Here is a 27,613-nt window from a genome sequence, read left to right as displayed (position 1 = left end):
CTAACACCTCTTCCTCTCCTAACTCTCCATTCATTCTTTGCTGAGGGTTAGCTGTCCTCGAGCAGTGTTCCATTGTTGATGGCATCTAGAGACATGCTAAGGTTCCTGCTCCCCCTAGCCTCAGACACACAGGATGGTAGTGCAGACAGGTCCTTTTTGGGTTATCAGTTTCTTATTGAAAGATGCAAAAAGAAATGAGCCCGAGAAGATGACTGGCTCTGATCATGCAGTTTGTTAGGGACAGAATCACAGTTGAAAGTCGGGTCTGCAGATTCTTGGGCCACAGCCCATTTTGTCATTTTGTTAGATCAGAGTTAGTTTTTTATTAAAAGATCCTTTTGAAAATTGTAAGCGGCTTAGAACAAACTTTTTTTAAAAAATAAATCTTGCCTTAAACACCCCCATCCCTTTTTTCAGAGGTTTCTTTGATTATTTGATCTTATAGGATTAATGGTGTCAGCAGATGAGAGTCAGACAGGATTTAGTGACTAAACAACAACAGTAAGAAGGTGTTTTTACCCCTTAGAACCTCAGTTTTGACAAATCCCTAGTGTATCTTTTAGGTTACTGTTCTGTGTTAAGCATCCTCTCATGTTTTTAATTTTTCTGTGTCACAAAACCTAAATTGGTAATAAATCTTCCCAACCTAGGGATTGAACCCAGGTCTCCACCATTCTTTATGGACTGAGCCACCAGGGAAATCTGGTAATAAATCAGTAAGAAGCAAAAGTTTACATTCACTCAGTGAAAAGTATCAGGTCTAAGGTCAACATAAATGGGAGCCACATATGAGCAGGTAAGTGTCTTGTGTGTGGAGCTGTGTAGGCTGGTGAATCTAGAAACTACAGGACAAGCCAAGTTCTTACTTCCTTCTTTCTCCCTCAGCTCTCCCTCTTCCACTAAGAGTGAAAAATGAACAAATCTCAGGTGAGTTTTTTTTTTTCCCCACTTTATCTAAAATGAGTTTTCCAAAGTTTTTAAAGGTTTATTAAACCGTGTGTCAGCTCATTTGTGTTTTTAGCCTCAGTAGCAGATAGTCCTGGCTTTTGTTTCTGCATTTCCACTTAAATTTCAACCTAATACATGCAGTCTTGCTCCTTCAATACCTCTCCATCTGAATCATTTCTTGAAAAACCCACCAGATTGTAGTCAAATCCAGTTTTTGTCTTTGTCTTAGTCTTAGTGGACCCTTTTGCAGCATTTGATACTATTACGTGGAGTCTGTTTTGAAAGTCTCCTCTGTTGTCTATGACGCTAAGCTCCTAGTTCTCCCTTTCGTAACTTCTGTGCCTCATGAAGTTAGTTGTCTTTGCCTTTTGCCTCAACATTGCTTATCCCTGGGTTTATTGCTTATCCATTGTTTCTCTGTTCTTAGACAACTGCCCTTCTCAGATACCTATTTTTCCTGACAACTTTTGTCTTTAAAAATTAAAATACTTTAAAATTGTTAGTATATTAACATGGTTTTTAAGAAATGTAAGTGATACAGAGAAAATAAAAATTCACATCCCTTCGTCTCTGTACCTTAGGCTTCCTCCACGTAGGATTTGTTTAGCATCTAAACTGTGTCTCTTTCACTGAGAGTGAGAGAGGTTTTATTAACAATTATGCTGGAACAACTGGCATATATTAGGACAGTCCCAGATGAACTGCAGGGTATTGTCACTCAGCTATAGGTGTACAGTATTTCTGATTTCTTGTTTGTTCTTCCAGTGTTTCTTTATTCAGTTGAAAGAAAGTATGTGCCCTCTTTTATTTAAATGGGAATCTATTATACTTAGGGCTTTTTAAGTTTAGATGTACCTGTACATACCTGGAGCTGATTCTGCTGCTCAGAGAACCTAGACACTAGTGAGTCTAAACACTGTTTCCCATTCTTTCTTTTTTTGGTTGCTTTTTTCACTTCTTTTTTCAGCTTGTTCCAGGGAATCTGTAACAGAACATAGATTTCTTCTTTCTTTGTTGTAATCACATGGAAATTCAATTCTGAATGTTCCACAGTTTATTAAACTAGTAATTAACTATTTCCAACCTTTTGCTACTACAAACTATGTTTTAATGAATAACTTTGTACATTGGGTTTATTCTGTCATATACATTCCCAGAAATGAGATTAATTCTGTCAGGTAAATTCCCAGAGGTGGTATTTGGGAATATATAAATTCCCAAAGGGTTGACTACAATTGATAAACTTGATCTGTTTGGTGGGATTATAGATACTTTGTATTTACATTGGCATTGCATGAGAGTGCTTTTTCTCCACAGCTTTTCCCATAAATATAATGTAGTTCACTTTTGGATTTTGACATCTGATAGGTAAAAATTAGTATTTTATGTAGTTTACATCTGTAATTATCCTAATGCTCAGTGAGGTTGAAGATTTTTTTCACATATCTAAAAGATGTCTTGTTTTTATGTTTCTGTGATCTGTTCATATCTTTTGCCCATTTTGCTCTTAGGTTTCTGGCTTTTTTTTCTTTTTTCCAATGTCTGGTTAGCTCTTTGCATGTTAGTGATCCTAATGCTTATCTTTCATATAAGTTACAGAATATTATTTTCTTGTATATCATTTGTCTTTTGATAAGTGTTCCTGGTTTCCCTCCCCTCCCCATGCAGGTGTTCTGCTTCAGGATACCACATTTCACTTCGTCATCATGTTTCCTTAGGCTCCCCTTGGCTGTGACAATTCCTCAGATTTTCCTTGTTTTTGATGACCTTGTCAGTTTTGAGGAGTATAAATCAGGTGTTTTGTAGAATGTCCTTCACATGGGAATTGTCTACTGTTTTTCCTATGATTATATTGGGGTAATTGTTTTCTTGGAGAAAGATACAGAGGTAAAATGTCATTTGGTCATGTCTTATCAGGGGTAAATGCTCTCACATGACTTTTCACTTTTCAAAAAATGATGTACCACTGTTGATCATCAGCCTGAAGCTGTGTAGTATTAACTTTCTCCACTGTAAAGTCACTCTTTTTTCCCCTCTGTTTTCATAATATACTATTTGGAGGGAAGTGGGGGGTTATACCACACCTCCTTCTCAGTGGAGTATCCACATAAACTATTAGGCATTCTGCACAGGAGATTTTAATATTTACTAACTCAGTCAGCGGAGAAGGCAATGGCACCCCACTCCAGTACTCTTGCCTGGAAAATCCCATGGACAGAGGATCCTGGTGTGCTGCAGTCCATGGGGTAACAGAGTCAGACATGACTGAGCGACTTCGCTTTCACTTTTCACTTTTATGCATTGGAGAAGGAAATGGCAACCCACTCCAGTGTTCTTGCCTGAAGAATCCCAGGGACGGGGGAGCCTGGTGGGCTGCCGTCTATGGGGTCGCACAGAGTCGGAGAAGCGACTTAGCAAGCAAGCAAACTCAGTCAGTGTTTAATATCAATATGAACTCATGGCTAGTTATTTTTTTACTTATTATAGTCCAGTACTACCTTGTTCACTTTGTTGCTCAAATTGTTTGTTCCAGCTTGGTTATTAAATAGAGCACTTTCAACAAACCCCATTGTTGTGTTTCTGTTTGAGTACTTCTTCTATACTTTCTGATGCTAGAAGATAGTCCAGGCTCATATTTCCTGCCCTAGAATAAGCCATTTTCCCCTGAAGAGCTCTGCTTCCTTTTATTGGAGCTTGGTGTTAGAAACCAAGATTGGGGGGCTGAGTATGCTATTGGTTTGTAATTCCTTATAGATCCTGTCAGCTGACTGAACAAGAAAATATATATGTATACTAACATATATCTATGAATATTTCAGTGTGTAACCATCTGTATTTATATTAAGCTAAGTATTAGTTCACATTAATGTCTCCTGCTATAATCATTATCACCTGAAACATTCTGACCTTGTCCCCTTGCTTGTCTATAACTCCCATTCCAGCATTTTGGCCACCACCATCCTCATTTCATTTACTTAATTGTTGAATTCCAGCATACATATATAAGTTATTTCAAAGTTACTAACCTGTGGACTCTTGGTTCCTTCTAGTTTTTGGTCATTATGAATTAAGCGGCTAGAAACATATGTAGGTTTTTACATAGATACATGTTTTAAAATAGCTAGAGTGTGAAATTAAAAATACTTGATCATATGTTAAGACTTCAGCTTTGTACAAAGTTGAAACTGCCCAATTATTTTATAAAAGTGCTGTATCATTTTATATTTCTAATTATGAATGAGAATTCCTCTTGTTCTTCATCTGGACCTGAAATTGATGTTGTCATTGTTTTAGATTTAATGGTTCTAAAAAATGTGTTATGGTGTCTCACTTTTGTTTAATTTACGTTTCCCTAATACACATAATGGGCTTCCCTGGTGACTCAGTGATAAAGAATCCGCCTCCAATGCAGCAGATGTGGGTTTGACCCTTGGGTAAGAAATATCCCCTGGAGAAGGAAATGGCAATCCACTGTAGTATTCTTGCCTGGGAAATCCCATGCACAAAGGAGGCTGATGGGCTACAGTCTATGGGGTCACAAAGAGTTAGACACAACTTAGTAACTGAAGAACAACAATGACAAATGACATTGAGCATTTGTTCATAAATTTATGAACTATCTGTATGTCTTTACTTGACATGTTTGTTCACATTTTTTATCCATTTTTTAATTAGGCAATTTATTTTCTTACTATTAAATTTTCAGAATTCTTTTATATATTTTACATGCAACTTCTTTATTAGATATATATGTTGCAAATATTTTCTCCCAGTCTATGGCTTGTCCTTTCATTTTCTTAGAAATGACTTTTGCAGGGTAAAATATTTTTAATGAAAGCCAATCCATGTATTTCTTAAAAAATGGAATGTGATTTTTCTATTGTATTCAAAAACTTTTCATGAAACCCAAGATCACATAGATCTCCCATCTTCTGTATTCTAGAAATTTAATAGTTTTGCATTTTATATCTAGGTCTGTGATTCATTTTTGTTAACATTTGTATAAAGTGTAAGGTCTGTGTCTAGGTTCATTTTTTTTTTTGCATAGATGTAGAGTTGTTGAAGCATCATTTGTCAAAAGACGGTCTTTTTTCAATTTAAATGCCTTTGGGGCTTTGTCGAAAATCAATTGACTAAAACAAACTGATGAATACGACAGCAAAGAAACAGACTCACAGATACAGAGAACAAGCTAGTGGTTATCAGTAGAGAGAGGGAAGTGGGGAGGAGCATGGTAGTAGGGGGTTAAAAGGTACAAACTGCTATGTATAAAATAAAAAAGCTATAAAGATATACTGTATAACACAGGACTATAGTCAATATTATATAACCATATAAGTGGAATATAGTCTTTACAACTTGTGAATCACTGTGTTGTACACCTAAAATTACATAGTATTATACATCATCTATACTTTTTTTTATTTCATCAGGTGACTATATTTCAGTAGACCTGTACCTGGACACTCTATTCTGTTCCATTAAGCTGTGGGCTTTCACCAATAATGCACTGTCTTGGATATTTGTTGTTGTTGTTTGGTCACTCAAAGTGCTCAACTCTTTGCTCCCCATGGGCTGCAGCACCATCTCCCAGAGCTTGCTCAAATTCATGTCCATTGAGTCTGTGATGCCATCCAACCATCTCATCCTCTGTTGTCCCCTTCTCCTCCTGCCTTCAATCTTTCCCAGCATCAGCATCTTTTCCAATGAGTCGGTTCTTAGCATCAGGTGGTGAAAGTATTGGAGCTTCAACTTTAGCATCAATCCTTCCAATGAATATTCAGGGTTGATTTCCTTTAGGATTGACTGATCTCCTTGCAGTCCAGGGGACTCTCAAGAGTCTTCTCCAGCACCACAGTTTGAAGGCATCAGTTCTTCAGAGCTCAGCCTTTTTTATTGTCAAACTCACATCTGTACATGGCTACTGGAAAAGCCATAGCTTCGACTATATGGACCTTTGTAGGCTAAATAATGTCTCTGTTTTTTAATATGCTGTCTAGGTTTGTCATCGCTTTTCTTCCAAGGAGCAAGTGTCTTTTAATTTCATGGCTGCGGTCACCACCCACAGTGATTTTGGAGCCCAAAGAAAATAAAGTCTGTCACTGTTTCCATTGTTTTTCCATCTATTTGCCATAAAGTGATGGGACCGGATGCCATGATCTTCATTTTTTGAGTGTCGAGTTTTAAGCCAGCTTTTTCATTCTCCTCTTTCACCTTCATCAAGAGGCTTGATTTCTCTTTGCTTTCTGCCATAAGGGTAGTGTCATCTGCATATCTGGGTTACTGATATTTCTCCCAGTAATCTTGATTTCAGCTTGTGCTTCATCCAGCCCAGCATTTTGCATGATGTACTCTGCATGTAAGTTAAATAAGCAGGGTGACAATATACAGCCTTGACATACTCCTTTCCCAGTTTTGAACCAGTCTGTTGTTCCATGTCCATTCTAACTGTTGCTTCCTAACCTATATACAGGTTTCTCAGGAGGCAGGTGAGATGGTCTGGTATTCCCGTCTCTTTAAGAATTTTCCACAGTTTGTTGTGATCTACACAGTCAAAGGCTTTAGCATAGTCAATAAAGCAGAAGTACATGTTTTTCTGTAATTCTCTTGCTTTTTTGATGATCCAACAGATGCTGGCAATTTGATCTCTGGTTCCTCTGGCCTTTCTAAATCCAGCTTGAACATCTGGTTATTTGTACATGTTATTTGGTAGCTTTGTATAAGTCTTGAAATCAGGTAATGTGTAAATCCTCCTTTTCCTTCTTCCATATTCCATTGGCTATTCTAGTTGCTTTACCTTTCTATATAAACTTTAGAATCATTTTGTCAGCATCTCCAAGATAGCTGGGATTTTTATTTGAATTGCATTGAATTTGTAGATTAAATTGGAAGGAACTGACATCGTAACAATACTGAATTGTCTTGAGTGACGAATATGGACTGTCTTTCCTGTTATCTAGATCTTTGATTTCTTCCATCAGTTTTTTTTTCTGTATATCCCTGTAATATATTGTATTATTTTTATATTTGAGTCCTTTTTTTGGTGGTAGTGGTATTGTAAATGGTTTTTTTTTTTTCATTCAAAATATGAAATTCCAGTAGTTTATTCTGATATGGGAAAACAGTTGGCTTTTTTATATTGACTTTATATCCTATGATGTTGCTATATTTGCTTATTACTTCCAGGATTTTTATTCTTTTCCTTTTTTCAGAGTCTTTGGGATTTTCTACGTAGACAATCATGTTGACTTCAGATAAAGACAGTTTTTTTTTTCTTCCTAATCATCTACCTTTATTTCAGGTTTTTCTGTTTGTTTTGTTTTAGGTCTTTCTGTACTAGCTAGGACTTGAATAATAGTCTTGAAACAGGGCATCCTTGCTCTTTTCCTGCACTTCAGGGAAAAGTATCATCTCCTAACAGTAAGTATTGAGAGGGTAACAGGCAGGAAGGCCAGGGGTCTCCAAACAGAGGAAATAGCCTGCAAGTATCAGACATTTTTTAAAAATTTCTCTCTTAAGCAGCAAGAGGAAACAAACTGGTGATATATTTTTTCCCCTTCTCTACACAAATTTAAAAAGAGGTTTCTCTTAAAATACTGTGTTGCCATAATGACACCTGGTTCCACCTGAACTTAACTTTTCTCAAATTTTGAGCTAACAAATACATTTTTCTTATGGAAATGTTTGTCTTAAGCTATGTTAATGTGCTATACATTTACCCCAGACTCTGTCTTCAAGTCGGTTCCACCTAAAGGCTTAGAACTGACTTGACAAACCACTATGCTATCCTCATACATTGTTCTCCTAATCTATGTAAATGAAACTATTTGTATGATAATCTGCCTTTATACAAGATTCAAGTCAATCATTTTATGGCCCCGATGAGCCCCCTGGTGCCAAGATTATCTCAAAATGCATCCTGTGGGTGAGGGGCCTGGTGTCATTCTCTGAGTTTTGAGACATTGCTTTCTTTCATTAACAGACTGCTAGTAACTATATAACATCCAGCTAAAGACTAACAGGCAAGTATCTTTCTGCCCCCTTCTGATGTCTATGACAAAAGCTTTCTCTATCCCTTTTATACTTTAATAAAACTTTATTACACAAAAGCTCTGAGCGATCAAGCCTCATCTCTGGCCCCGGATTGAATTCTTCTCCTCCAGAGGCCAAGAATCCCGGCATCTTTCATGGTTCAGCAATAACCTTTCAGTATGATGTTCTCTTCTTCATGAAGTTCCCCTCTATTCCTAGTTTACTGAGAGGTTGGTTTTTGTTTTTCATTAACATAAATGACTGTTTTTTCTTCATTAGTTGCTATTATTGTGTCATTTTGCTTCTTTGACTTCCTGATATGTTGCATCATGTTGTTCTTGTCTTGTGTTTTTTTTAATGTTGACCCAGCCTTTCATACCTGCAATAAATTCCACTTGGCTGTGTTTATATTTCTTTTTATACATTGTCAGATTTGATTTACCCATGTTTGAGGATTTTTGCATCTCTGTTATTGAAAGATAATCTGATCTTTATTTTTCTCATAATATCCTTATCTAGTTTGGTATTAGGGTAATGTTGGCCTCATATAATGAGTTTGAAAGTGTTATTTCCTGGAGGAGATTATGGAGAATTGTATTAGTTTTTCCTTAAATGTTTATTAGAATTCACTAGTGACACTGTCTGGGTTGGTGCTTTCTATTTTGGAAGTATTTTAATTATTGATTTAATTTTTTTAGCAGAAATGAATCTTTTCACATTATCTGTATCTCCTTTGTGTGAATTTCATAGCTGTGTCTTTTAATTTCATCTATGTTACCAATTTTTCAGGGACAGAATTGTTTGTAGTATTCTGTTATTATTTTTTAATGTCATTAGAATTAGTAGCATCAATCTGTCTTTCATTTCTGAGATTCACAGTTTGCTTCTTTTTTTCTTGGTTAGATTGGAGGCTTTTAAAATTTTCATTGATCTTTCAAGCAACTTTCAGTTTATTGACTTTTTCTATTTTTTTCACATTTTCAATTTAACTGATTTATTTTAATAAAAATTCCTTTATTTTGCTTGCTTGGGCTCAGTTTGCCTTTTTTTCCCTTTAGTTTACTAAGATAGAAGGTTAGATTATTGATTTAAAATCTTTTCTAATATATACATTTGATGCTATAAATTTCCCTCTGTGTACTGCTTTCACTGCATCCCACAAATTTTGATACATCATATTTCCATTTTTATTCCATTTCATTTAAAGTAGTTTAAAATTTTCTTTGCAACTTCTTTTTTGACCTAAATGCTATTTAATTTTCAAGTATTTGGGGGATTTTTCAGCTATCTGTTGCTTATTGATTTCTCTTTAATTCCATTGTGGTCTGAGAATATATTATTTATGATAGCTATTGTTTTAAATTTGTTACAGTGTGTTTTGTGTCCTAGGCTATAACCTATGTAGGTGAATGTTCATAAGAGGTAGAATAGAATGATAGAATGTGTGGTTTATTTTTTTGGATGGAATATTCTAGAAATTTCAGATCATGTTGCTTGACAGTACTGGTCAGGTCATCTATATACTTACTGCTTTTCTGCCTGCTTGATTTCTCAGGACAATTGGAGGGGTATTGAAGTCTCCAGCTGTGGTTATAGATTTGTCTGTTTCTCCTTTCAGTTCTGTCACTTTTTGCTGTATGTATTTTGATACTTTTGTTGGATACATACGAAGCCATCTAATGAGTTCTTAATTTCAGATATTATAATTTTCTACTTTGGAATGCCCATTTTATGCATGTATGTATGTACATGTACATGTTTGCATACACATTTATCAGAGGTCCCCAAGACCATCACTAGGTGCAGTGATTTTCTGGGATGACTCAGCATGTAGTTGTACTTAAGGCTGTGACTTATTAAAGTGAAAGGATACAAAGCACAGTCAGCAAAGGGAAAAGATACTTGGGGTTTAGTCCCAGGTAGAGGATGCCAGGCATAAGCTCCTAAGACTTTTCCCAGGACAGGCTTTTAAGTCCTATAGCAATGAGATGTGATGACAAATGTGAAATGTCTGCCAGGGAAGCTCATTAGACACTCAGCGTTCAAAATGTTTTGTTATGCCCAAGTCGCGAAATCTCCCAATGACCACCAGGGAGCCGATATCCGATGCAAAAGCAAGAGAGTTTCTATTACCAAGCTCGAGCTGGGGCTCCCACCGATACCGACGCAGCAGCTATAGGGAGGAGCCCTGAGCTCTGGGTTACATTGCTTATATAGGGTATTATTGCACAAAAAATTGAAAAAACGAGAGTCTCCAGGTCTGATTGGTCACCTTCTGGTGAAGGGTTAGGTGTTGAGTTCTGATTGGTTCTCCTTTCCCGGGCTTGACTCGAATTTCCTGGGCTGGCCAAGGGTTCTTATTGGTTCGCAGGTGGTGGGGTGAGGTCAGGGGATTTCCAAAGGCTCTTTTCCCGGAACCTTACAAAATGGAGTAGCTTTGATTCTTCATTCCCTTCTCTAGGATCAAGGACAGACCCAATCATGGGTCTGAGGTCAGCTCTATATTGTCTCCTGCTAAGGGGACCGTTGGCAGGGCCGCATATTGGGATCTGAGTACCCTGAGCTGCACTGTGTTGATGCAGTTTTTAATGAAGGCCACTAGTTAGTTTAGTAAGCATGGCCTGAAGGTGAGTAGCAGTAACAAGATAATCAGGGGCCCCACCAAGGAGGATATGAGAGTTGTGAACCAGGGGAATGAGTTGAACCAGGATTCAAACCAATTTTGAGACATTTTTCTCTCTCTTTTTTTTTTTTTTTTTAACTCAGCCCTTTTCTTATCTTGGCCAGGGACTCCTTGACTACCCCTGAGTGATTCACATAAAAACAACGTTCTTCCCCTAACACAGCACATAGGCCCTCTGAGAGACTTCATACTCAAGATACTTTTTGGGAATTGGGGCGGAGGTCTCTTTCTTCTGTAACTTCTTCCTGCTGTGCATGGGCATAGGCCTGCCTAATAGAGCAGAAGTCTCTCTGTACCTGATCTAAGTTGGGGTTTTCCACATCTGAAACCAGCTTCTACCCTTGTAACAGCAATTTAGTTGGCCCCTCTCAGAGATGAAATAGACAAGGGCCAAACAGGAGACCTAACAGGATGGTCATCTCTGGTCCCCGGAAACAGAAGGCAACATTTGGGGTGAGGGTTGCAGGCTTTGTGACCCCTTCTGATAGGTTGGTGGTGAGGCAACAGCTGTGCTCCAGGAATCTTGTGTTCAGTCTGAAGTTACCATCTTCCACCTGAATGGGGGCTCAAAGACATTGTTATGCATATTTCTTTGAGTAGGAACCAGGACTCTGTCTGGAGGCTGTACCAACCTTTGATTGTTTCTGTTTTTGTAGACCCTCCCTTCCCTGCTTAGCAATTGTTTGAATCCATGCTTTGGAATTCAGCGAAGGCCAAGGAGGCTGAACAAAGTCTATATCCTACAGATAAGAAATAGAGAACACAGAACAGATCTGCACTCCAGAGCCCCAGAGTCCCGCTCAGTTTTAATTTTAGGGAACTAGGCAACTGTGACTGTGATAACTTCCTGTCAAAATGGGGCATAGGACTGCCCCAGCTTGGAGTATAGACACTGAATTGGAAGTATTTCTGAGTTCCAAGTTTTAGATCTGAGTTTTGTATGATTAAAATCTTAATCTCATTTCTTTTTAGAAGAATAGGTCTGAAACCCAGTCTGGACCTGGCACATCAGGGAGACTTGTAGCCATGTAGCCAGTTGCCTAGTTTTATAAAAAGTCAGGTTAGTAGCTTCCAGCAGACATTGTTTTGAAAATGGTGGCATCCAAGCCTGACACGACTCAGAAAACTCAAGGGTTTAGCAACACAAGGTCTAATCTGAAAGTACACTCATAGCATCACCTAGTTATTTCCCAGGATTATCTGAACCATAGCTATTCTATTTTGACTTTTAATTGTAAACTTTTCCTTAATAGCCAAAGCAGATTTCACTGTTAATGACGTCAGTTTCTCTAGGTATGAGAAGATGCAAGAATTGGGACTCATAAAATCTTTTCCTGAAAAGGTCTAACTATCTGAAGGCCTGTTCTGCCAGTTTTTCCCAGAGCACAGAGTGCCTCATTCTTGATTTTCACCCTGAACTCCTTTCTCAGGGGCGTTGAAAGTCAGCAGTTGCAGCGACCATGGTTTAATCTTTGTAGATGCAGATGGCGAGTGTCAGTCTTCAGTTGGCAGAGCCCCTTTTTGCTCATAAACTTGATCGTGATTATGAGGGGGGCAGTTCATGACCATTTTATTCCATGGTGCTGAGAGTGTCCATTCTCAGGTAAACAGGCCACTCAATGTGCTGTTACTGGACTAGCCCATAAAACAGTATCTAAAATTCTCTGGACCACCTGTCTTACTAGCTTTTTGGTCCAGGAGAATATTCCCTCTTGTTGCTTCTTGCCATATCTAGAGTTACACTGTTACCATCATTGATCTCATACGGGACTATATATTATTCTATTAGAGGTCTCATACACATACAGTGTAAGAAACAGCAATTTTGTAAAACAGGTGAAATACAAATAACATAGCCAGCAGTATTAGTAAAGTCACAAGTAAGACTTATGTTAAGAACTTCCATTAGATGTAGCCCAGTATATCTTCAGGTTATCTGACTTAGTCTGCCCTGTAGAATCTTTATCTTCCAGGGAAATTATATATTGGCACCATCTATAAGGAACATAGCCCAGTTTTCTAGTGTCACTAGACTGATTATCTTTAGTTTGATTTAATTTTTTAAGTAAATTTTCTCAGGGCCAACCAGTTAGAGTCTGGTAATAGAGAAATTTACCAAGGTAACCCAGAACTAGACACAGGTTATTGGCCACAAACCCAACAATTGGATTGATTTTGAAACTAGCATAGGATCAGGCCTATGATAGAAAAGCATTTGACTTATATGCAAAGGTCTAAGAAGTCAAGAAAACATAAATGATCATACGAATCAGGTCCCGCATCTTGGGGAAGCTGTCTACCTCTGATGTCATTGTCTTCTCATCCTGGTGTAGTGTAGTTTCTCCTGATAAAAAAAGTCCTTCCATCCATGTTGGAGACGACAGTCCCTTAAATTATGTCTTTTTCCAGTCCTGGTTGCAGGTCATGAGGCATCTGATCTTCATCCAAAGATAGATTACGGAGATAAGCTTCAGAAACAAACTTTAGGGTGTTCTTCAAGAATTCAATTAAATTTTACATTAACATTACATAACAGTAAAGAACTAAGAGATGAGTCTTACTAGATGCAGACCTCCATTAACAAACTGGTATTTAACATTTCGAAATATCTTTTTTTCCTTAAAGTTACCCTTATTTTTATTAAATATAACCAAATTAAGGCTAGTTTGTTTGCAAAATAGGTCTGTTCTTACTAATTTTGGTCTGATGATTTCTATAACCATAATTGATTATAGACTTTCTATTTTGCTGAAACATTTATAGAGTCTCAGATTGAACTTTCAGAATAAAACAGGGCTGGGAAACTCACACCAAAGGCTTATCACAGATTTTGCATAACAAATCTAGGTGAATTTTTCCCTTTTAAGGTCTCAAAAATTTCTTGAGATTTTTGTATCCATTAGAAAACCTTCCTAACTCATTTGATAAACTTAACTGGAAACCTAAGAACTTCTAATCTTTGGAGGAGTCAGATAGAAAATATAATTGTTTTGTTTATAACGTTTAATTTTACCAAAGTATTGTCATAATTAGTTTGAGAGGAAGATTTCCGCTACTCCCTGAAAACATAAGATTCAACCCCATAATTTTTTAGATAGAAACCATAAAGGTTATAAGCATATTTACTGGTTCATTTAGTCCTTTTGCTAACTTTTGTGAAGTCATCAGGTTTTTCATTAAAATACCAGGACATATCAGAATGTTAAAAACTCCATATAATTTTTAGGATATCTGTATTAGTAACTTTACCCTACATTATAATATGAGCAGATTTATTACTCATTTGATAATCTTTTTTTAATGTAATTTAACCAACCAAATAAACACAGTTTAATATCTCTGGGATGCTTCAGGGGCCCTCTGAAGCACCCCAAAGTTAGCTAGAAGCCAAAAGTGCTTCATAGAATGATTTAGGAAGTTTTGTCAACAAATATCAGAAAGGTTTTGAGCACTCAGTCAGATGGAACTATAGGTCACTGTGAAACAATAGCTATTCACTCAGCCAAAGTAACAATATGGGATTTCAGAGGCGAATACAGAACAGACCATTTAAGAAGCAAATGAACTTAAATCTATTGTCAAATGCAGTTCAACATCTGAAGAAAGTGTGTCCTTTTAACAGAGAGAAAAGCCAAATTTAAGTTTTTGCACCAGCTTATTTTTAGTCATTAACAGTCCCAAATTTTTTAGCTTCTTTGTAAGAGGAAATTAATGTTTAGTAATAAATGTTTCAAAATTTTACTCTATTTGGAAATGAGCTAGCTAGTCAGTGAAGTTCCATCACTTAGTTTAGCACAACCCAATTCAAGTTACCCCAATTTGGACAGACTATTTCAGACAGACATTCCTAAAGCATAATTATTCTTAATAGAGTTTATCTAAATGCTCATATCTCATTTACATTTTTTAGAAGTTTGTCTTACTTGAGGTAATTTTCTTGTTGACAGACTTGTAACAGATATAATATTTAACTCATATTAAACCTAGGTACAATGAAAATATTTTACTTAACGTTAAGTACTCTAAGACATGTCTATATTAAATAGGTCAACAAACAAACATTAATATCAGGTATTTAACACTGAATATTTCCCAGTTCACATAAACCTGGAATTTATTGTTTAATTTAGAATTACTTGATTTGTAAGTGCTTACCTTTTTTTTAAGCCAAATAAATAGAGATCATATACAAAAATATTACCAAGACATATTTAGACAGACACAGTGTAAGATCTAGCTTTAAGTCTTTTTTTTTTTTTTCAGTGTCAGGAGTTAGAGATGGTCTAGATAAGTGTTCCTGAGAGCCCTGGTCTCAAGGCACAGGGAAAGAAAATCAAGTTTTAACAAAATGGCGGCAGGTCTAAACCACATGGTTGCCAGACAAAGCAAAATTTCCTTTTCCAGGGGATCTTCTCGACCCAGGGATCAAACCCACGTCTCCCATATTGCAGGCAGACGCTTTAACCTCGGCTCCACCAGAGAAGCCATTAAATACAGTCTCTCAGAAAACATTCTATAGAGACACAGAACTTCAGATCCAAGTACTAACATCAAAGATTTCAAGGAAGGAAAGGAAGCCAGGTTGAAGAAGAAGGGAGAGGAGGCAGGAGCAGGGGGGGCAAAAGGGGTGGCCTTACAGACATCTCCTGCCACCTACAGATAGCCAGGCATTACGGGACTTTTCCCTGGGCCTCCAGAGAAGGGAGGACTGGAACTCGGCCCTACCAGAAATCAGAACCAGAATTCAAATTCTCTGCCAAGAGGAGGTGATCAGTCTCCAATCCTCAGCTCAGGCTGAGGGCCCTTTGACCAGATTCCTGCATCCAGGACTGGGGGACTAGAAAAACAGGGAAGGATAGGAAGGGTTAAGGAGAGGAGACAGAGAGGGAAGGGGAGAGAGATCAATAAAGTCTCTTGTTCCTTACCGGTCGGGGCACTCTGGCCAGTTGTCCGCATCAGGAGGAGACCAGGGACAAAAGGGTCCCAGTTGCGGCCACTGGGTCTGGTTCATTGGCAGGCAAGCTGGCCCCTGAGTACCCCGAGTGGTCAGGATGTCAGTCTCGGCGAAGAAGAGTCCCCGCCAGAGTCGCCATTTGTTGCAGGAAGAGGGACCCCTTCCAGGGCCCGAAACTGGGCTCTTGTCTAACACTCGGAAATGAATTGTCCGAGGAGACACATGTGCTGACAAAGGGAACTTGGTCAGGGTGTCCGATCCGCGGTCAGAACCCAGTGTAAAGTTCCAAAGTCAGAGGTGCCTTCTGAGTGCCAGCCTACATGGAAGGTCTGCCATTCTGCGCTGCAAAAAGTGATTAATTTATTCCTTTTAATTTCTACACTGACGTCATGAGCGCGCATCTTGACCTCCTTAAAATTATCAGTAACCAAGGATAGAGGTGTGGGGCTAGAATGGTGTTGCCCCATCGTCCCTGGATCAGTCAGATGTTGGTAAATTAACACAGACAATAAGAACAGCCACACGAACAGAGAGACAGGAGAAATACACCTCCGGGAATCCGGAGGTAAAACTGAATGACGACGGCCTCCGGCCATTCAGCAGGAGTGACCCGCTATCGTCTACAGAGAACAGGGGCACTCCGTCCCCCCACGCCGGGGTCGGGGACGTCTCCCAGCGACCCCCACCGGTGACTCTCCGGCGCGTCCACCTGAGTCATATACCGGTCTCAGATACCAGGCCCTACCAGGAGTGAAAAGAAAGACAGAAAAAAGCTTACCGGCTGCAGATGACTCTCCGGATCGGTCTTCCCGTGGAGCCGGTGGGAGATCCCGGACGAGCCCCCAAATGTTATCCCCAAGTCGTGAAATTTCCCAATGATCACCAGGGAGCCGATATCCGATGCAAAAGCAAGAGAGTTTTTATTACCAAGCTCGAGCTGGGGCTCCCACTGATGCCGACGCAGCAGCTATAGGGAGGAGCCCTGAGCTCTGGGTTACATTGCTTATATAGGGTATTATTGCGTGAAAAATTGAAAAAACGGGAGTCTCCGGGTCTGATTGGTCACCTTCTGGTGAAGGGTTAGGTGTTGAGTTCTGATTGGTTCTCCTTTCCCGGGCTTGACTCGAATTTCCTGGGCTGGCCAAGGGTTCTGATTGGTTCGCAGGTGGTGGGGTGAGGTCAGGGGATTTCCAAAGGCTCTTTTCCCGGAACCTTACAAAATGGAGTAGCTTTGATTCTTCAGTTTATTAGGGGCTAGTCACGTAGGTACTGTTTGCTTAACATATAGCAAAATCTCAGACTCCAGAAGGAATGTGCATGAGCAGAAAAAACCATATACTTCACACGAACAGTTCAGGCTCAGTGAACCATTCTTACCAAGAACTGGTAAGAACCATCATGAACTCCAAATTCCCAGATACCAGCCACAAGACACGCTTGTAGCAGATCTTTCAGAAGACAGCAGTCTCAGGCCTGCTCTATTAATTCTTTATCTACAACAGACATAAAATGTATCTGTTGACTTCTCCCATCCTTTCATTTATTTTGTTCATATTTTCCTCCTTTATATTAATTGTAATTCATTCTGAAGTTCTTTTGTGTTACAATATCTGAGTCTCTATGTTGTTATTCACTCAGTCATGTCTGACTCTTTGTGACCCCATGGACTGCAGCATGCCAGGCTTCCTTGTCCTTCACCATCTTCCGGAGCTTGCTGAAACTCATGTCCATTGAGTCTGTGATGCCATCTAACCATCTCATCTGTTGTCCCCTTCTCCTCCTGCCTTCAATGTTTCCCAGCATTAGGGTCTTTTCTAATGAGTCAGCTCTTTGCATCAGATGGCCAAAGTATTAGAGTTTCAGCTTCAGCATCTTTCCAGTGAATATTCAGAGTTGATTTCCTTTAGGATTGACTGCTTTGATCTCCTTGCAGTCCAAGGGACTTTAAATCTTCTTCAAAACCATAATTTGAAAGCATCAGTCTTTCAATGCTTATCCTTCTTCACAGTCCAACTCTCACATCCATACATGACTACTGGAAAAAACCATAGCTTTAACTATACAGACCTTTTGTAGGCTAAGTAATATGTCTGCTTTTTAATATGCTGTCTAGGTTTGTCATAGCTTTTCTTCCAAGGAGCAAGTGTCTTTTAATTTCATGGCTGCAGTCACCATCTGCAGTGATTTTGAAGCCCAAGAAAATAAAGTCTGTCACTGTTTCCATTGTTTCTCCATCTATTTGTCATAAAGTGACGGGACCAAATGCCATGATCTTCGTTTTTTGAATGTTGAGTTTTAATCCAGCTTTTTCACTCTCCTCTTTCACTTTCATCAAGAAGCTCTATAGTTCCTGTTTGTTTTCTGCCATAAGGGTGGTGTCATCTGCGTATCTGAGGTTATTGATATTTCTCCTGGCAATCTTGATTCCAGCTTGTGCTTCATCCAGCCTGGCATTTCTCATGATGTACTCTGAATATAAATTAAATAAGCAGGGTAACAATATACAGCCTTGACATACTCCTTTCCCAATTTTGAACCAGTCCATTATTCCATGTCCAGTTCTAATTGTTGCTTATCGACCTGCATACAGGTTTCTCAGGAGGCAGGTCAGGTGGTCTGGTATTCCCATCTTTCTAAGAATTTTTCACAGTTTATTGTGATCCACACAGTCAAAAGCTTTGGCGTAGTGAAGCAGAAGTAGATGTTTTTCTGGAATTCCTTTGCTTTTTCTATGATCCAACAGATGTTGGCAATTTGATCTCTGGTTCCTCTGCCTTTTCTAAATCCAGCTTTAATTCCAGAAGTTCATGGTTCATGTACTGTTGAAGCCTTGCTTAGAGAATTTGGAGTACTTTACTAGCATGTGAGATGAGTGCAGTTGTGCTGTAGTTTGAGAATTCTTTGGCATTGCCTTTCTTTGGGATTGGAATGAAAACTGACCTTTTCCAGTCCTGTGGCCATTGCTGAGTTTTCCAAATTTGCTGGCATATTGAGTGCAGCACTTTCACAGCATCATCTTTCAGGATTTGAAATAGCTCAACTGGAATTCCATCACCTCCATTAGCTTTGTTAATAGTGATGCTTCCTAAGGCCCACTTGACTGGCTCTAGGTGAGTGGTCACACCACTGTGATTATCTGGGTCACTTAGATATTTTTGTATAGTTCTTCTGTGTATTGTTGCCACCTCTTCTTAATACCTTCTGTTTCTGTTAGATCCATACCATTTCTGTCCTTTATTGTGCCCATCTTTGCATGAAATGTTCCCTTGGTTTCTCTTAATTTTTTTGAAGAGATCTCTAGTCTTTCCCATTCTGTTGTTTTCCTCTTATTTCTTTGCATTGTTCACTTAGGGAGGCTTTCTTATCTCTCCTTGCTTTTCTTTGAAACTCTGCATTCAATGGGTATATCTCTCCTTTTTTCCTTTGCCTTTTGCTTCTATTCTTTTCTCAGCTTTTTGTAAGGCCTCCTCAAACAACCATTGTGATTATGCTTTTATTGTCCTTTTCCTTTGGCCTTGTCTCTTCATATAACATGAAATTTTCTGTTGGATGGTGAGCGTTATATCTAACAACACAGATATTAGGAGAGGCTCCAAAAGTTATCTCAAGTAGAGAGGATTCATCCTTTTCTCTGCTGGGCAGGTAGAATACAGAACCTGTCACTTTAATCAGACATGAGTGAGCTTGGTTAGGGCCCATAACATATTAGTTTTAACCCTTCTTTTCATTTTAACAACTGAAAGTTTTACTTCCTTAGTGAAAGTTAACTTTATAATACAAAAGATAATATGAAATAACCTTTTCTTGGTCATCCCATTCTACTTTTTGTATAGTGCTAGCTCCTACAGTTTCCAGTTTAATACATATTAATGTATATGTCTCCTCATTAAGAATAATATTTGTAGCAACTAGGACCACCCTTCCACCCTCTCATGGAAACTCAATTTATACAAGATACTACTTTTATCCTACATAGTATAGCATTAAAGAAAAGCAAAAGCAAAAGCAAAAGTCATTCAGTTGTGTCCAACTCTTTGCAAGTCCATGGAATTCTCTAGGCCAGAATGTTGGAGTTGGTAGCTGTTCCCTTTTCCAGGGGATCTTCCCAACCCAGGGATTGAACGCAGGTCTCCCACATCTCAGACAGTTTCTTCACCAGCTGAGCTACCAGGGAAGCCCAGCATTAAAGAAAGCAGTCCTAAATTTAAAGAGATTCATTTCAGTTCAGTTGCTCAGTCATGTCCAACTCTGTGACCCTATGGACTGCAGCATGCCAGGCTTCCCTGTCTATCTCCGACTCCCGGAGCTTGCTCAAACTCATATCCATTGCATCCATGATGCCATCCAACCATCTCATCCTCTGTCATCCCCGTCTCCTCCTGCCTTCGATCTTTCCCAGCATGAGGGTCTTTTTTAATGTCGGTTCTTCACATCTGGTGGCCAGCTTATTGGAGCTTCAGCCTCAGCATCAGTCCTTGCAATGAGTATTCAGGATTAATTTCCTTTCAGATTTTATCTGATTTTATCTCCTTGCAGTCCAGGGGACTCAAGAGTCTTCTCCAACACCACAATTCAAAAGCATCAATTCTTCAGTGCTCTGCTTTCTTTATAGTCCAACTCTCTCATCCATACCTGACTACTAGAAAACCATAGCTTTGACTAGACGGACCTTTGTTGGCAAAGTCATTCTTTTAAAGATTTTCCACTCGTATAATTTCTTATAGAAAAGGAATGTACTGTTACAGGAGCAAGTGTCATTCAAAGATGTATGTGTGGACTTCACCCAGGAAGAGTGGTACCTGCTGGATCCTGCTCAGAAGATATTATACAGAGACGTGATCCTAGAAAATTATAGCCACCTTGTCTCAGTAGGTAAGAATTCTTTTCCACATGATTACCAGTAGCATGCATTTCTTAGCTGATGAATTGTAAAAACTCCCTGTGAAATTTTCTGATGGAGATTCAAGGCCTTAGATGACTGGTCCCTTTTGGCCACTATAAAGTATGCTGTAGTCTTACCTCCCTTGGGAATTGGTTTATTTAGGCACCTCTTTTAGATAGCTCCCAAAGCTGTACCTTTCTTCCCCATCATTTTTTTAGAGTTCCTGAAGCCAGATTGTTCAGCCATAGTCCTGTGTTACTCTCTTTACAGGGAATTGTATTGCTAAGCCAGAAGTGATCTTCAAGATCGAGCAAGGAGAAGAGCCTTGGATACTAGAGGAGAGATTCCCAAAACAGTGCCGCTCAGGTGAGTTAGTGAGTTCACAGGCAGACGGAAGCCAGAGGAAATGAGATCTTAGGCCATTGGTATATGGTTCCAACCCCTGACCTTTGAAAGTGATTGACAGTTGGCCCACATACTTATGTGTCCTTAATCACATTCTTCTGTATGTCACTTTCACTCATAAATGCTTCCCTTTGTTCTTTGACATTTTAGAGTCATCTACCTATATCCATAATCCAAACTCATTTGGCTCCATCTGAGATAATTTTTCTTGATTATTTTAAAATTGTCCACCTTCCATCTATTGTCTTTGGACATCTTTTGTTAGATGGTATGATTCATGTAATACTTTCATATATTAATTTAACAAATACATGGTGAGCATTCAATATGATCCAATTATGTTTATACATAATTAAAAGAATGTCCCTATTATCAGAGTGTGTATTACAGTGAGAGACGAAAAGCATACATGTGTATGTATGAAGATGTATGTGCATGTATACACACACATGGTGTTGGGTGGTGGTAAGTACTGTGAAGAGCTGAAGCAGTGAAAAGGGGATTAGAGAATGATAACATGCTATTTGGTACAGAATTCAAGAGAAAATGGGCTTCCCTCGTGGCTCAGCTGGTAAAGAAACCGCCTACAAAGCAGGAGACCTGGGTTCAATCCCTGGGTTGGGATGATCCCCTGCAGAGGGGAACAGCTACCCACGCCAGTATTCTGGCCTGGAGAATTCCATGCACTGTATAGTCCATGGGGTTGCAAAGAGTTGGACACGACTGAGCAACTTTCACTTCATTTCAAGAGAAAATATATTTTATGAGGTACATAATAGATATGAGTCTCTAATAAATTAAAGTGTGAGCTCTGTGGATTCTGAATACTCCAGGCAGAGGGAACATCAGGTCCTGGTGTTAAACTTGTCAGACTAGTGTGCTATTAGAGTATCTGGGGAATGATAAGGATGTCATGGTAGATGGAGGTGAGTGGGCATGGGGGATATTGGTAGGAGATGATGTCATAAGTAGCATGGACTGTGGTATGATATATTAATTTGATTTTGAGTGATGTGGGAAATCCTCAGGCTTTTTTCAGTATATATAAACCAAATTAAGCTAGCAGATTGGATTTACAGTTTAAAAGAATCTCTCTGACTTCTCTGTTGTGATGGGTGGATGGTGCTTAGGCACAAGCAAGGAAAGAATACCAGTTAGGATACTATTGTATACCCAGAGGAGAGAAGCTAGTAGCTCAGGCTATGTTGGAAATGCTGAAAAACAGTGGATTTGTACATATATCTTGAACATGAGGCCAAGAGGATTTGTTACTAGGTTAGATATAGAGTGTGAGAGAAGGAGGAATTGAGCATGAATTCCAATGATTCTGATAACTTAGAGTACCATTTACTGAGAGAAAAAACTTGGAGGAGAGATTAGAGGAGAGTTAGTACAGTTGGTCACAAGAAGCTTGGGATAACTGCTAGATTCTGGGAGACACATACATAGAATTTCTTTGTAAAAGACCACACAGTAAATATTTTAGGCTTTGTGGGCCACACATGGTCTCAGTTGCTGCTGCTCTTCCTCCTCTTACATCTTTCTCTTCTTTCTCTTCCTCCTCACTCCTCTCTGCTGCCTTTTCTGTATATTTCCCTCTGAAAACTTAAAAACATCCTTAGTTCTAGGCCCACAACCTTGCAGTCAGAGTTTGCTGACCCCTTTTCTAGAGAGTGGTTGTTTGTAAATGAGAGAGGTAGTTGTGGTGCAGTAGTGCTTTTACAAGGTGTGTAAATCCACTAAATCTTGTCATTAGAGGAGATTGAGGGGAACAGCCTGAGTCACTTGAAAATTAGAGAGCCTGGTTTCCCAGGGGTCAAATAAGGAACATTCAGCCATCCATTACTACCTTAAATGGCAACCATGGGTTCAGTGTCCTAAACCTTTTATCCCGTTACTAGTTTTTTCAAATTCCTAATGTTATTTCCTTTTCCATCTTCTTCATCTTCATCTCTTCATTTTCTCACTTGTCACTGATACCTGACTTGATCTTCCTAGTTGTTGTTTTCTTCTACCTAAAGCATCCAATTAATCTTTCACTAGCCTAACAAAGTTGATCCTTATTAATAATTGAAATCAGAGTCTCCTTTCAGTGACTGTCACAGTCTAGCACTGTTTTACATATCTGTATCTTTTTTACTGTTCTTCAGAGTTCATTTTAAACTTCATGCTATCTTATGTATTAAATTTCACTCTTAAATATTTTCTCTTTTTTCTATAATTTTCACTTTGGTTTATTTTGCCTTTTAAGTAACTTAATTAAAATTGGGTATGCAAAGTGTTTAAACATTGCATGGTTTATAACAATGGCTTCTTGTTATTATTTTGGGCTTCTCTGGTGGCTCAGAGGGTAAAGCGTTATTATTTCACTTATTTTAAGTTAGTGATCAATTTTTTTGCTGTAACTTAAATAGTCTGTTTTATAACCCTAACCCACTAGCATCTGTAGCCCCAAAACTCATACCTGATGATATGATTGTTGCTTAGGGTTTCTATCATTGCTGAGATTTTGTTTTCCCAAAGAGAAGCTTGAGATAATTATTAGAATCTGAGATGGAATAGGAGGTTTCATATATACATTACTCCAGGATTCTTGGGCTTCCCTCACGGCTCAGTTGGTAAAGAATCTATCTGCCTGCAGTGTGGGAGACCTGGGTTTAATCCCTGGGTTGGGAAGATCCCCTAGAGAAGGGAACAGTTACCCACGCCAGTATTCTGGCCTGGAGAATTTCATAGACTGTATAGCCCATGAGGTCACAAAGAGTCGGACACAACTGAGCGACTTTCACTTTCATTATATATAGATATATATGTAATATGTGTGTGTGTGTGTGTGTACAGATATACATCTATATCTATACATACACACACACACACATATATATACGTACACACCATATATGGTATAAAGTACATAGTTGAGGCCAGAACTAGAAGTATCCGTACTTTCCTTTCATACTTCTCCTGATTCTGATGTTTTAATAATTACTTTGTTGAACCAAGTTTAGAAGAGATCACTCTTTTTCATCCATTCAGAAAGCATTCTATAGTATTTTTACTAAATGCACATTCCCTTATTTTATCCTGAAGTACAGGTTGAAAATAATGCGTATGCACATCAGTTTTTAAGAATCATAAATGTCCTGTCTCCTTAGTGAAGTTAGAGGAAATAGAATTTTGCTAACACCTGCCTAGACTGTGGTCATGACACAGGGTGTATCATTGACCAATGGACTTGTTTCATCTTACAGTGAATTAAACAGGTAGTAACTTCTAAAGGCAGCAGGTAGAGACTGAAAATGATAGGGATGTTGTACAGTTTGTTGGCTTTGTTATTTTATTATTACTTTTGTGGTTTGTTGTTTTAAATTAAAGTAGCATTTCCTGGAGGATGTTCAGGTCCCAAGGAGAGCCAAGGCTGGAGTGTAACTAATTACATAAAAGGTGTGTTGTTCAGAATGAGTAATTTCTTAAATATCCAGCTAGAACTGCACAAATATTTTTTAATGGACTTATAGAATTGTGACTTGAACTCATAATATGAATTCAGTTTTTGTTTTAATTTGTGTTTGTCAAGATAGTAACTATTATCAGTCTTTGGAGCCATGGGCTCAGGACTGTCTTAGATTTTTTTTAACATATGATTAATATTGTTTCACCTAGTTAGTCACTCAGTCATGTCCAACTCTTTGTGACCCCATGGACTGTAGCCCACCAGGCCTCTGTCCATGGAATTCTCCAGGCAAGAATACTGGAGTGGGTAACCATTTCCTTCTCCAGGGGATCTTCCCGACTCAGCAGTCGAACCTGGGTCTCCTCCTTTTCAGGCAGATTCTTTACCATCTGAGCCACCTGGGAAGCCAGTTTCATTGAGTAATGACAGTAAAGAATAGCCAAGAATTTTTACAATAAAGTTTGTTGAAGGCCTCAGAACCATGTATTAATAGAAAAATACGATCGTTATAGGTCTCATCTGTAAGTAAAAGCCACAGATGAGTCTAGATATGAAAGCAGAAAACCCTTGACGTAAATGAAAAACTTAGATATGAAAGCAGACTTAAAGATCAGTATTGGTTCAGGAACAAAATTGTTTTGGGGGAAAGTAAGGCAGCAGATTGAAATAAAGAAGCATATGTCTTGTGGTTGGGGCAACTTCATTAACAGCTGTGAGCAAACAGAATAAGCCTGGTCCTTTTGCAGAGATGGTCTGTCCATCGTCTGTTTTGTATTTCCTGTTGGGCATTTGTGTTGTTGTGAATCACAGCTTGATAGAGAGTTAGAGTCTGGATTAAATCCTTTAGAGCATGAGGAAGTAGGTACCTTCAGAAATTTGTTTTGATGTTCAAATATCAAATGGGGAAAAGGAATAGCAACATGCACATTAGTGAGGATCCTACGACAGTAATCAAGCTGTGGGAAGGTAAGGACAAGAAAGCATGATCTGCCTCTGTCAAACTGAGTTCATCCTCTAATATGTTTCTTAAACAGTCTAGTTTTCTTTAAAAACAAATGAACAAAACAAAAAACCTCTCGTTAAACTCATCCAGTTCTTGGAGTTTGCTGTTCCCTAAATGAATAACTCTTACAAAATCTCCATCTCTTGCTTACCATGTCTTATTATAATTATTCCATGTGACTTAAAGGAATCCTGGGCTATCAGACTATTCTTCTGAACCTGAGGTAGTTGGTGTTTTCAGAACTTTAGTCTGGTGTTGATGTGTAGAGTAGAAGCGAGTACTCTAGTAGGAATCACACCAGGTAATCAGTGTCTGAGGGGGTTAGGACTGTTTTGTTTCCACCAAACATAGTTCATTTTCTGAAAGCCCTTGTCTACTAATCTTCAGTGTAATGATATTCAGTGTTCAATGTCTCTGTTGGGCTCACTCCATTCTCTTGAGATTCTTGATTTCTGAATCAGCCACTCTCTGGTTCCCTGTGTTTTGAATGTATTTCACCTTTTTCTGTCTAGTTTTAAAGTGTGTATTAATAAAGTATTAAATGTTATTGCCAGTTTCCTTCCCCTATTTTTACTGAAGCATGTTTTTATTTTCCACTCAAACCAGAAAAGTAAAGAAAATGTATGCTGGATTTTAGTTCACACCAGAAAACTGAGCCTAAAGCAAAAGAACTGACTGTGTAATAGGGCATTTGTGTAAAAGTCAAATTCCATTAGAAGTGTACTAGGATTCATAAGATGTGATTATTTTTCTCATTTCTAGAAGACTGGAAAGTTGATGACCTAATAGAGAGCACCCAGGAAAATCAAGATGAACATTTTTGGCAACTTGCTTTCACCAGCAACAAAACATTAAGTACAGATAGTGGTGACAGAGTAAGGAAAACTTTAAATCTAGGTACAGACTCCATTCCTTCAAGCAATTTTCTCTATAAAATATGTGATTCATGTGAAGTGAGTTTGAAAAATATTTCAGGCTTAATTATTAACAGAAAAAACTATTCTAGAAAGAAGCCTGATGAGTTTAATGTATATGAGAAATTGCTCCTTGATATTGGGCATGACAAAACTCCTCCTGGAGGGAAATCTTATAATCAAAAAAAGAATGTCCTCAATCATGGACAGGATCTCACTCAGTCAATTTTTGACCAGCCTTTTGAGTATAATGAAGATGGAAGAGGCAAACATGGAGAGGCAGCCTTTTTCACAAATAACAAAGTTCAGATAGGAGAGACACACTGTAAATATAATGAATGTGGAAGAACCTTCATCCAAAGTTTGAAGCTCAGTTTATCTCAGAGAACTCATTTTGAAATGGAGCCATGTGAATGCAGCATTTGTGGTAAGTCCTTCTATATGGATTTAAGATTGGGACATCAGAGAGCTCTTATGGGGGACAATCCTTATGAATATAATGAATATGGGCAAATTTTCTGCGACAATTCAGCTTTCGTTATCCATCAAGGAACTTACACAAGAAAGATTCCCCATGAATATAAAGTCAGTCACAAAACTTGGGAAAAGTCGGCTCTCTTTAAACATCAGATAGTACACATGGGAAAACCTTATGAGCACAATGAAAATGGAAATACTTTCAACAAGAAGTCACATCTCACCCAACTTCGAAGAGCTCACTCAGGAGAAAAAACTTTTGAGTGTGGTGAATGTGGGAAAACATTCTGGGAGAAGTCAAACCTCACTCAGCATCAGAGAACACACACAGGAGAGAAACCCTATGAATGTACTGAATGTGGGAAATCCTTTTGTCAGAAACCACATCTTACCAACCATCAGCGAACACATACAGGAGAAAAACCCTATGAATGTAAGCAGTGTGGGAAAACATTCTGTGTGAAGTCAAACCTCACCGAACATCAGAGAACACACACAGGGGAGAAACCCTATGAATGTAATGCATGTGGAAAATCCTTCTGCCACAGGTCAGCCCTAACTGTACATCAGAGAACACACACAGGAGAGAAACCCTTTATATGTAATGAATGTGGTAAATCCTTCTGTGTGAAATCAAACCTCATTGTACATCAAAGAACTCACACAGGAGAGAAACCCTACAAATGTAATGAGTGTGGGAAAACCTTCTGTGAGAAATCAGCTCTCACTAAACATCAGAGGACTCACACAGGGGAGAAACCCTATGAATGTAATGGATGTGGGAAAACCTTTAGTCAGAGGTCAGTACTCACTAAACATCAGAGAATTCACACAAGGGTGAAAGCTCTTTCAGCATCCTGA

At 38.6% G+C, this 27,613-nt stretch overlaps 1 protein-coding gene across 1 annotated transcript; it reads left to right on the top strand.

Moving 5' to 3' along the window:
- Positions 1 to 775: 775 nt before the first annotated feature.
- LOC138087736 (zinc finger protein 248-like) lies at positions 776 to 27,613 on the top strand. The gene is made up of 4 exons (XM_068983078.1): positions 776 to 796; positions 20,342 to 20,489; positions 20,770 to 20,865; positions 26,124 to 27,613. Exons 1-4 carry the CDS (start codon positions 776 to 778, stop codon positions 27,611 to 27,613), a joined length of 1,755 nt encoding a protein of 584 aa, XP_068839179.1.

This window comes from Capricornis sumatraensis, chromosome 10 (assembly GCF_032405125.1).
Source record: "Capricornis sumatraensis isolate serow.1 chromosome 10, serow.2, whole genome shotgun sequence".
NCBI lineage: Eukaryota > Metazoa > Chordata > Mammalia > Artiodactyla > Bovidae > Capricornis > Capricornis sumatraensis.
This window is presented reverse-complemented; position numbering and strand designations above follow the sequence as displayed.